Source organism: Larimichthys crocea, chromosome I, assembly GCF_000972845.2.
Source record: "Larimichthys crocea isolate SSNF chromosome I, L_crocea_2.0, whole genome shotgun sequence".
In the NCBI taxonomy this organism is placed as follows: domain Eukaryota; kingdom Metazoa; phylum Chordata; class Actinopteri; family Sciaenidae; genus Larimichthys; species Larimichthys crocea.
Window position 1 is genome coordinate 35311722 of NC_040011.1, and position 11022 is coordinate 35322743.

Consider the following 11022-nt stretch of genomic DNA (forward strand, 5'->3'; position numbering starts at 1 on the left):
TCAAAGAGTGGGTGGGGGATGGGAACGCCCATGCAATAAAAAAAAACACGCTGATTGGACGGATTTTGTCAAAAGGGGAGTAGTTTCGCAGCTCTGCCTTTTATTGATTGGCTAACCGTGCTACCAAGGCTTCCCCGGTGACTCCCCCAAACAAAAGGGCAAATGGATGAAGATGCTGTTGCTATCCTGAAGAGGAATACACTAAGGCAAAATCAATCATCCGCATAGCTTTGCTATAAGATGCTGCAGGATGTTGCCTATTTAATATAGCCTATCATGTGTGATAAAAGAAATAAGTGAAATCCATCTCCATAAAATAGCAACACAAGTTGTGACGCAAGGATTTGAGGTTTTGTGTTCCTGTAGCTGTGATATGATCATATACAGATACATGGGTTGCTCTGATCAAACTGTATATTTTAGTAATGCACAGGATGTTGCATGATTAAAATTAGTGCAAGTGAATAAGACGGGTAAAAGTGACAACTAGTAATAGTTACATCAGGAACCTCATGGAAAAAAAAACAACCTGTTAACTTTGCGGAGTAAAACGATGAGGTGCATGATCGTGTATTGATGTTAGAACACCTGCTTCAGATAAAGCCAGGCAGTGGGAACAGCTTGAGTTACCACCAACCTTTACCTTAGTTTACCTTTGTTGATTCCTTCTTATGAAACCCACTGGAATTAAAAACAAACAAAAAAAAAACATGGTTGACAGTGCATATGTTTAAATTACTCACATCCTGAAGTCCCAGAACTGTATGTTGTAAAGTGCAGGATGTTTTGTTTCCTTCCCCAAGACTGTTCCTACTTTAAGAATTCATCAAAGCAAGTGCTTTAATGCATTTTTCCTTAGCTTTTCCTGTGAATCAACATGAATATTTTGGGCCCTTTTTTGAAGTGAAGAATGGATGCACGTTTGGTGTATTTAACAAGGCCATTTTTAACAGCTCCATAGGTAGCTCCATCTTCCATTTTTCAACAAACTTAAGAGAACTTATTTTCCTTACATAGTTAAGCAAATGACAAATCTCATTTGCTAGGTGACCAACTATCATGTTTAAAATCTATCTACAGGATTGCACAGTATGATTCAGAATTTCAATGAATTTGATAGCAAGCTTTCACAGATTAATTTACAAATATGTCAGAGGTGGAACCAGGGATTCCTGAAAATATGTCAATTTCATTTTTATCTGATCACATCTTATATCAAAGGGCACAATAAGAAATCTGATACCTTTGCTTTCTGCAGTGTAAAAGTCAATTTCAACATGAGAATGATCCCGATGAAGCAAATAATCAATTGAATCCCCTAAAAACAGTCATGAATCCTTAGCACAACATTTAAATTAAGGAAAGCAAAGAAAAAGTTGGCATTTCCAGAAACTGAGTAGACACAGTACAGGATTGAGACCACAGCAGATGAGGAGGTAGCAATGGTTTTCAGCAGTTCAAATTTAATACTTTGTCCCCCCTTCTCTACAGAAACCCAGGTAAAAAAAATCCCCCACTCTCATAAAATACAACAGCAGCAGTTACCAGTAAAAAAATGAAATGCAAAAAAAAAAAAAAACAAAAAAAAAAAGAAAGAGAGAAAGCATTGAAGGGAGAAGAGAGAGAGGGTAGGGACAAGATGAGGCAAGAAAGGAAAATATATTTTCTATATGTGAGTGAGTCAGTCCAAAGTTCATCTTCAGACCGGGTTTGGGGGCAGCGACGAATCTGGGAACTTGCTGTTGTGTTCATTCAAAATGGAGGGGAGGAGGGGAAAAAGAAAAGAACAAAATGAGTCGAGTCCAATCCAACTAGGGGAAGGAACCAGCACTCTAAGGCAGGGATTTATTCAGGAAGGGCTTTCTCCCTCTCTGGATGAAAGAAAATCTCACTCCTCTTCAGCCTGTGTGATGTACTTTGTCTTGTGTACAGGATGAAATGTATGTGCAAGTTTGTGTATGGAACAGGTAAATTGGAAGGTGTGTCTGTCATATATATGGTCAACACGGTTGCACCTCTCACTTGCTGCAAGAGAGGTGGCATTTTTCTTTCCTTATTTCTTCATTCATTCCTTTGCTTTTCTTTTTTCTCCCAATATCAGTCCCCGACTACCTAGTAGTCATCCAAATCAAAGAACTCATCGTCCTCTCCTTGGTACTCCATGCCCTGGAAATCCACCCTGTACCGCAAGATACCTGAGGAACAAAAACATGATAGATTAACAAGAGGAACATGATGGCTGGCCAGCTTATGTCATGTTTTGTTAGATCATGGTAGTATTAAAGTAAGAATCTGTATTAGGATAAGATAATCCTCATTAGCTATGAGGTGGGACTTATTCGTTTCTAAAAGCATGAATTCCTGAGATACTTTTTTATTTACTTTACTGAATTACAATAACAAAAACATAAAATGTATTTTCAGGTTGAGAAAATGTACAAGAAATTCGTATTTATTTGTTTAAAATAAAAATCGATTGCATGATTAAGGCCTCTAGCTCCACATCAGCACATCAGAATGAGAAGTCTTACCTGTAAGCAGAGTATGTTAATACATATATGTTCAATACTTTGATTTATCATGCCACTAATGTTTAAAGTTTTGACTCAGAGTGTATGGCGAGATGAATCAGTCACTGTAGAATATACATGTTTTGAAACATTCAAACATTTTTTGTGCCTTTTGTCTGCAAAAGGGAGGACAACATTACAGTGCCAATACAGCTTGGTAACCTGAGGAATTCAGGTTGCTTTTAATTGGCTTTTACTTTGCCAAATTTCTTTAGCTTCCTGGCCACCACGTGTCAACTAAGGAAATCTGCCAAAGCTGCCAAAAGTCAGGACGAAGGTGAATCAAGGAGAAATGAGAACTAGAACAGTCTGTCCTCTCTACTGACTCAGAATCCCTATCAAATCGCCCAATAATCTAGCTAAAGTGCAGAAGTCCATTACTTTACTCTACTGTGGTCAAGGCTACATGTAAACAAATAGTATATTTTAAGCAGAATTAGTCAAAGCCATAAACTAAGCTCGCAAAGTTAAGCTGATTATTATTAGCCTATGATCATATTCTTGCACACTGCCTTGCCTATCAATTTCGTAATTGTTGCTGATGTCAGCATAGAATTAATTTAGGCAGCGGAGCTTGTATGTAGTCTGCAGGACGGCATACAACATATTTCCTAACAAGAAACTGGTTTTTATCATGACAAAGCTGTTATTGTTGTTTCCTGCACGAGGTTGCAAAGGAACAAAAGGGGGAGGGAAAAAGGAAGGCCTTTCTCAGGTTCTCTTGATATTCTGCCCGTAGTCTCTTCATCACAGTAGATTCCTGAGGATACATGGAGGCTTGAATCTGTCCTCTCTAGTTGAATAACTACTCACTGAGTCACAGAAAAAAAACAACTTAATGACCACTCAGCTACAGCCTTCATCGTAAACAGTCTGCTTACCCCCAATGCCTCCAAAGCCCTTGACGAACTGGGACCCTTCCTGGCTCTTGTCTGTGACTATCTCCAATGTGGCTCCAAATTTCTTGTAGTTGTTGGCAAACCACTCCAGCAGTGGCATGCTCTCGATCAGCTCATGTTCCTGCCCCGTCTAGAAACACAATCAAGAGTCAGGAACACACAGCATAAGGGGTAATGTGTTTAACTTAAAGTTGGTCCTTTCTTTGCAGTGCTCACCTCTTTGTCTGTGAAGTGAGACTTGTCTTTCTCCTGCTCTGGCGTTAAGTACAAAGTCTTCTCATCTAAAAATCAAGGAGTGACATTAGAACATAATATTTATGGCCCTAGTTCTCAGAAATGGTAGATGTGATATTTGTGGTTTGTATACCGTTCTCTGCTCCGTTGCTCTCTGCCCCATGCACACGTAGAATGTAGCGCATGGTGTCTAAGTTCTCGTAGACTATGAGGATCTCCACGGCTCCCATCTCCAGGGCTTTGAGCGTGTCCTCCACACCAAAACAGTACTTCCCCGTATCCTGACTGATCTCATCGAAGTACCGCCCTATAGAGGGTGACAACCATTAAGAAAAAATCTTTACCACAACAAAAGCTTTTGTTTCCTTTAGCGGTTACTGGTAACACCTCACAACAGTTGTTCCAATGTGTCAACATAACAACTCACCTATGAGCTTCTTCTCCTGGATGAACTTGACATTAGAGAGCACCTCTGCTGAGAGCTCAATGGCCTGGTTGAAACCATTCTCTCCTCCATAAGAAATATCCACCAGCTTCAGAACCTTGGCCTGTAACCTCTGTAGAAAGCAAAAACATAAAAGTTAAACATACAAACAGACACAGGCACAAAGTGATATAATTAGGAGCATAATTCATTTTTAGTAGCAATGTAACTTTTTACTAAGGACTAAAACTTGGTATTTTCATCAATGTAAATGTATTTATACAGCCCTTTACAACAGTCCTTTCGGTGTACCAAAGTGCTTTACAGCAGATAATAAATAAAGAGAACAATAAGTAAAAACAAACAAAATAAAAACAATAAAGAACAATAAACACAAACACAACAAAATCGAATAAGATAAGATAAAAGTGTCATCACATTACTGGGTATTAAAAGCCATCCTAAATAAGTGTCTCTAACATGAGAGTCTATAAACCAAAAAAATGTGCTCACAATGACACATTAAGTTGCAGGATACCTGTGCAAAGTCCACATAATAGTTGTCAGTGTTGAGACTGCCATTTATGTGGTGTAAGTTAACCCAGAGACAGGGGCAAATTGCACCAGATGGAACAAAATGATTTTGTAATGTGAAGAGGATTTCAAAAGAGGGCAAACACTATTAATAAAGTGTAAACACCACCTAGCTAAACCTACTGTATTTATTACTACTGTCTTGACTGAACATCCTAGTTAGGCACAGATTTACCACAGTAAAATGTATAGTGTGTATAAGAAATAAAACTGCTTAGTAATCTAGTTTCTGTACAGTTTGTAAAGTCATTTACATTAATAATACATAACAGAGTAAATATTTCATTGGTGCTGCATTTTATCAGACCACACACACACAGACTTACTGGGTCGAACATGTCAGACTGGCTGAGCTCTGTTTTGAAGTCGGCAGAGCCAGCCAAGACCATTCCCGCCACATTAACTTTGTCGTTGGACACAAAGAGCTGGACAGCCGTCTCAGCCACTTTTCTCACATAGTTGTGTCTTTTCTCCATTCTCAGACGAGCGAAACGCAGAGCAGACTGCCCTCCTCTCCCTGAAAGAAAGGTGAAGATACAAGACACAATCATAAGAATGTTTCACAACCTACTACAGAGTAGTATTTAATTTTCTGACAATTCCTGCTGTGCAGTTGAAAAAAATGTTTAGTGTTGTATGAGAATTCTGGTTCAGTACCGTGCTTCTTGGGTAGGTCCACAGTGAACTTGTGTAGCACCTCCCTGGTGTTGCCCTGCAGCGTGCCAAACAGTGCCCCACTACCGTCGATGACAATAAAGCCAAACTTACTGTCATCAGAAAGCAGGGCTGTCAATGCCTGTGTTAGGGGGAGGAAGGAAGAATTGATGATGAACATCTTACAAGTGTTTAATAGAAACCAAAGTACATGTCCCAAGAAACTTCTCTACTCTCACCTCGGTGTGGAACTTGTTGTCACAGAGATACAGGGAGGTGTTGATTGGCTTAAAAGGCTCAAAGTCGATATTGACTTTCTTCTCCTTGCCTTCCTCTGTCACAATGGTGCCACAGTACACGACCAAACCATTGGGTGGCACTGGCAAGAGATAAAAAGTCAGAGACCAGTAGATTAGACAAACAGTGCAAAAACAATATATAGTTTCTGGAGGAGATGCCACCGTCATCAAGCTTTCTCATATGTCACTGCAGGTGTTGCTCTCCATGTTCTTAAAGGCCATGACATTCTTCAATAAAATCTAGAAGGAGACTAATGTTTTTTTGTTATGATGTATGCACTGACATTGTAGCAACAGGAAATACACACCCTTTTCCTACGCTAACTACCCATCTTTCTATTTCAGTGCTATAACCACCATATCATCTGCCAGTTAAATATCACCATCTTATTTACTAGCTGGTTACAAGCAAGGGGTACATAATATATCACACATACAGTAAAATGATATTGGAAAAGCTACATTTTCCAGAATTTCCTGTTCAATCTAGACCTACTTTAACTGAAATCCTGTTCATGTTTATGAATGTAGGCTGTAAATCCATCCACAAGCACAAAAAAAGAGAAAGAAAAAAAAAATCAGATGCAATCTTGTGTTACAGATGATTATTTTGCAGCTTTTGTCACTGCCACTGAAATTGCATCTTTGCATCAGTAACATCTGACTAAATTTCAATTAAACACTCAATGTGGCTATCTGACCTTTACTGGGCCCATGAGGGTAATTTTATGTAAAGACGTTTTGATATTAATTCTGTCCAGCTGCCCATAAACAACCACATCCCACATAAAAGCCAGTATGTTTTTTATTAGGTTTTCATTGTAACACATACCCTTGTTGTAGAGTTTTAGTCTTTGCTGTACAGAAGTGATGGCCCCGAGAACAGAGAGCCTGTTGACTCGACTCTTGATGTTGGAAGCAGTTCCAAACTCATCAGCCAACATCTTGGCCACTCTGGATATCTGGTCCTTGGGGGGGATGATCAGTGAGATCATACTGGTGCCATTACTATAGAGAGAGAAGGAATTAAGAGTTAGTGCTTGGATTTACACTTAGGCATACATACACATAAGACGCTATGGGATGCAATGTTAAACAAAACACTGTAGATGGTGTAACACTGACACAGGCTAAACACCTTAGATTCATATTTATGTGAAAACAAGATAGGTGCTATCCACACAAACTATAATGTTGTTACTAAGAGCAGATTTGATTTGTTCCTTCTTTTAAATATCATCCAACCTCTTACTTCCATCTGGTTTTGTAAACACACAACTGTCCCTTGCAAAAATATCACCTTGACAAGGAGTGAAAGGTGGAGGGACAAACAGGGTGGGCTTTCATTCACACAGTGTACAATCACTGCCCTTGAAGCAGAGGACTGAGGTTCAGTTCAACTGCTCCACACTGTCTCTCCATTCACTACCTACCAAGAGACAAAGCATACCAGCACAGGCTGACACTGCATGCACATGGGCAGGTAGCAGCAGCTGGATGAATGTAGGGCAAATGGTCAACTGTGTGTGTGACATGGCAGGCGGTGGAGCACAGGACAGCAAATTCTGCGCAGCACTAAACGACAAGCTGTCGCAGAGCAAGGTACAAGCCAGTGTAGCAACACCAACATTTCTCTAGTCGTGTTTGACAATCCAAGAAAGCCTCAGTGTCCGTATGAGTCCGTGGAAATCTTTTCCTACTGACCATTTTGTAGCCGACAAGCCTTTAAATGTACCACCAGCTTGGCTGCCATGAGGTAACTGACTTTGTGTACTCGAGGGAATAAAAGCAGCTGTATCATAATATACATATTTAAAAAGCCAGGTGAATGTCATTTAAAGTTTTTGGAAGAAGTCCAACGGAGCATGTGGGCGTCCAACAGTAAGCTAGCCGGCCTTCCTTCCTCATCAACGTGCTTTCTTGTTAAAGACACCCATGGAGGCCTCTTTCCAGAGATGACGTCTATTAGCGGGTCTCATTAGCAGCACGGCTAAGACAAACGTTACTAGCTTTATAACGGTAACGTTACCCTTTATGAGTACGGAAGAAACATCCTGAGCGATGTCACCCGCACCACAAAATATAGACAATTAAAAAAAGCACGTTCCCGCACATTAACACAATGTTTTCAGCGTCCAGACGGGCTTAAAGTGCGACAGCGGGTCGCGCTTAGCAATTAGCAAAGTTAGCGGCAAAAGCTACGTTAGGCTAGGCTAGCTATGCTAAGCTAACCACTCCCAAAAAAAAAAATCGGCCGCACAGATCCGATCCCCAGCAGCTGCTGCGGCGGTCAACCGAAACAATAAAACCCCCAGTCGGCCCCGGACACTGTGTCGGCACACAGCTCAAATGGATTCCTTACCCGCGGGCAGCTTCCAAACTTTTGATCAGCTTCTTGATTTTCCATATCTCCACGTTCCTGTCCGCCGCGCTGGGGTCGTCCGCCATCTTTCTGCTGTAATCGCTTCAGCACCTAGAAAAGACGTGGGGGGGAAAGAAGAGTAAAACATGTGCGGTAAACCGGCCACACTGACAGATGTTCAGAATATTATTTGGCTGGGAAAATATTCGTCCCATGTGGCTGGATACCTGTCCAAACTAGTGGCGCGGTGTCCTGTTAAGGAACCTGACCAGAACTGGCAGCCGGGCTGACCGTGAGAGAAAGACGTTAGCCCGGCAGACTCCGTCAGGACAGTGCGCGGAGAACACCAGGCCTACAGTCTGCCAGGCCCTAGCGTCCACCCTTTTCTTATCTAATACGACCTACTTTCCCTCGGTTCGCTCCTGGAAACCGCGCGGAAACCAACTGCCAGCTTTTTACACGTTATGTTTATTTAGCATAAATGAAGCCGGTACGGTACCTGCCTCGGACAACGCCGCTCCGCTCCGCTGTCTGTCCGCTGCGCTACGTCGAGTCGGTGGTCCGAGGAGTGACGTTGCCTTCCCGACCGGTGTCTCTCTCCTCCACACGCTGCGCGTGGCGCTATCGATGGAGCTCACATGTGGGAGGTGGTTAGAATTGTGGCGTTCACTTCCTGGAAACCGCATAGAAACCAATGGCAGTCCTCCTCTAGTACGTCAATCATAAAAATCCAAACAACGATTGGACGAGAAGGCAGAAGTTTTGTGTTGGCATGGTGGGCGATTGTATCTGTGCATCATGGGATTTGTAGTTAGAGTGATTAACTGGTTGTGCCAAACTGGTACAGAGACTCCATCACCGTTGCTTTTGAGATTGCACTTTTCTAGAAGTCTTCCTACATTTTCATTATTTTACTTATAATATGAGGGTTTGTCCATAAACATTTAGTATGAAGAGTGACATCTGCTGGCCATTTCGAAAACATGTTTTCCCAGATAAATTCTACTTTTCTACCAAAGGCAACCACATCTGTTTTTGCTTTGGTGTCGTCGTTTCGCAGATTTCCTCAGAAACATTTGTGAAAGTGATGTTCAATTCCACATGTTGCAACATTATTGTAATGCATATGTTTTGATGACTAACTGTAGTGACTCATGACCCTCATGATAATTCAAGAAAAGCCATTTTATCACAAGTTACTTTTTTATGTACAGTAAGCTATATTCAATGATTGATCAACCAGATTTTAGGCCTGAATGCCACATTTCGTGATGCAACAGGTGTCTTCCATGTTCCACTATATATATATATATATCTATAATAATATATATATAAGAAGATATATATATGGGTGTTTCTTTTGTATATCCAAGCCAGCAGGATTTAGCTGTCCTTTCAGGGTATGAGTGTTGTGACAATGTGGTTTTCAAACTGCTGAGGGAGCCATTTCAAGCTAAAGAAAGGTCAGCTGTCCAATTAGTATGACTGGTGGCCCTCCAAAAGAAAAAAGAAAAAAATATAGCACAGTGTTTCAATCCAGGCGGTTCAGTAGTCCAATTACCTTCTGTTGAGGTTGATGATACAGATGCAAATTAGTGGGTTAGATGCTGGGTGAGCCATGTGTAAGCCTGAGATTGCAGAGTAAGTGAGTTTAAGTATAGTGTGGTCCTTATTAAGGGTTCTAAGTTGCCCTGCAACACAGCAGTTATCTGCAAAGCCTGGTAGGTCATTTAGTGAAATACATCTTCTTTTTTTCCCCCCTTTTGTCTTTAATGACATTTGGTACTTTTTTACAGCAGATATAAATAATTATTTACTAGTACCCACTTTGTACTCATGAAATATGATATAACAAAAATATACTCTATTCCCTGTTGCTATATTTATTTGTTTTCCTTTCTAAAGCATGCTATATGTGTTAATGTAGTAGTCCTTTCAATCTTTGAGCACTGTTATTATTAGAAAAACGAAGAAGCCAACATGGACAGTAGTTGTTGCAACTTTTTTCTAGCCTTTTCTGTGCTTTAAAAAACTCTTTAACACACATTTTTTGTTTGCTTGTTTTTGTTTATTTTTTATTTTTTTTACTTTTAGTGGACGTATTGAGCTTGAGGTCTGTTACGTCACTTTTCCCAGTTTCTCTAATAGTGGTGAGAGCCTAGGACTGAAAAAAAAAATATGGGGTCAAGACATTTTCCTCTCCTCATTAGAAGATCTACATATGATGCATCTTTGCACATTTCCTTTTACACGAACAAGCTGTGAAAAATGATTAGGACCTGTACACATTTAGACCACTAGATGACAGCATTGGTTAAACAACAAATGAATAGTTTTTGTAGTCTCTCAACTGTTTTATTAGTTGACGGAGGTGCAAAATATCCCTCGAGCTTCTGTTTTTTGCATTGCTCAATAAGACACTGAGAAGTCAGGTTTTGTTGTGTATATGTTGTACTAATTATTGCATGCAGATTGTCACACTTTATTAGGTTGCCATATGCTGGATATTAGTCAGTGTCTTCAGTGAATTGTGATTGTTTCTATCAGAACAAACATCTGTTTGTGCATGAAGCAACAAGCCCAAGGATTATCCCTGTGGTATTAACCATCTCTGGAGAAATGGGGGATGGGTGGGTGGAGCTTCTGTCTGGATTTGGCACTGTAACAATGGCCACATAATGGAGAAACAGTGATATGGCAGTTTGTGCAACGGACTGCCTCCAAAATTGTCCAGCACTGGCATCAGCACCAATTCATCACCATCTGTCGACCATCAGAGCTGTAATGATCTGTCACTTAGAAATAGATGGCACTTGCTGTGCTGTGAATGGGAACTGTGCTGACCAGGGCCGCTATTCCTCATTTCACCTGGGCGTCACACATGAGCATTCAGATGAGCAGAGAAGACTGGCAGGTTGTTAAATCCCCAGACTTTGAAGCTAAAAAAGAAACTATATTTTGTATTATAGCAGCACAAAACAATTGT

General features: G+C 40.6%; 1 protein-coding gene across 3 annotated transcripts; it reads right to left on the reverse strand.

The window, feature by feature from the left end:
• Positions 1-1429: 1429 nt before the first annotated feature.
• On the reverse strand, positions 1430-8714 carry etf1a (eukaryotic translation termination factor 1a). 3 transcript variants are annotated; one of them, XM_010749612.3, is made up of 11 exons: positions 8540-8714; positions 8037-8147; positions 6507-6682; positions 5615-5754; positions 5379-5517; positions 5048-5238; positions 4131-4260; positions 3837-4010; positions 3686-3750; positions 3452-3599; positions 1430-2195 (listed from the first exon to the last, which is right to left on the reverse strand). In XM_010749612.3, the coding sequence occupies exons 2-11, from the start codon at positions 8120-8122 to the stop codon at positions 2113-2115; spliced, it is 1332 nt and encodes a 443-aa protein (XP_010747914.1). In that variant the 5' UTR covers positions 8123-8147; positions 8540-8714; the 3' UTR covers positions 1430-2112. The 3 variants fall into 3 exon arrangements, with proteins under 3 accessions (XP_010747914.1, XP_019116128.1, XP_010747915.1); XM_019260583.2 differs by having other exon boundaries at positions 8536-8713; XM_010749613.3 differs by lacking the exon at positions 8540-8714 and adding an exon at positions 8264-8437.
• Positions 8715-11022: the final 2308 nt, after the last annotated feature.

Coding starts and splice junctions, on each gene's coding strand:
- etf1a (XM_010749612.3), bottom strand. CDS start 8,122: ATGGCGGACGACCCCAGCGCGGCGGACAGGAACGTGGAGATATGGAAA. Junction 4,261..5,047: donor AGTCTGACATGTTCGACCCA/GTAAGTCTGTGT, acceptor TGCTTTCTACAG/AGGTTACAGGCCAAGGTTCT. Junction 2,196..3,451: donor GGGCTTTGGAGGCATTGGGG/GTAAGCAGACTG, acceptor TTTGTTCCTCAG/GTATCTTGCGGTACAGGGTG.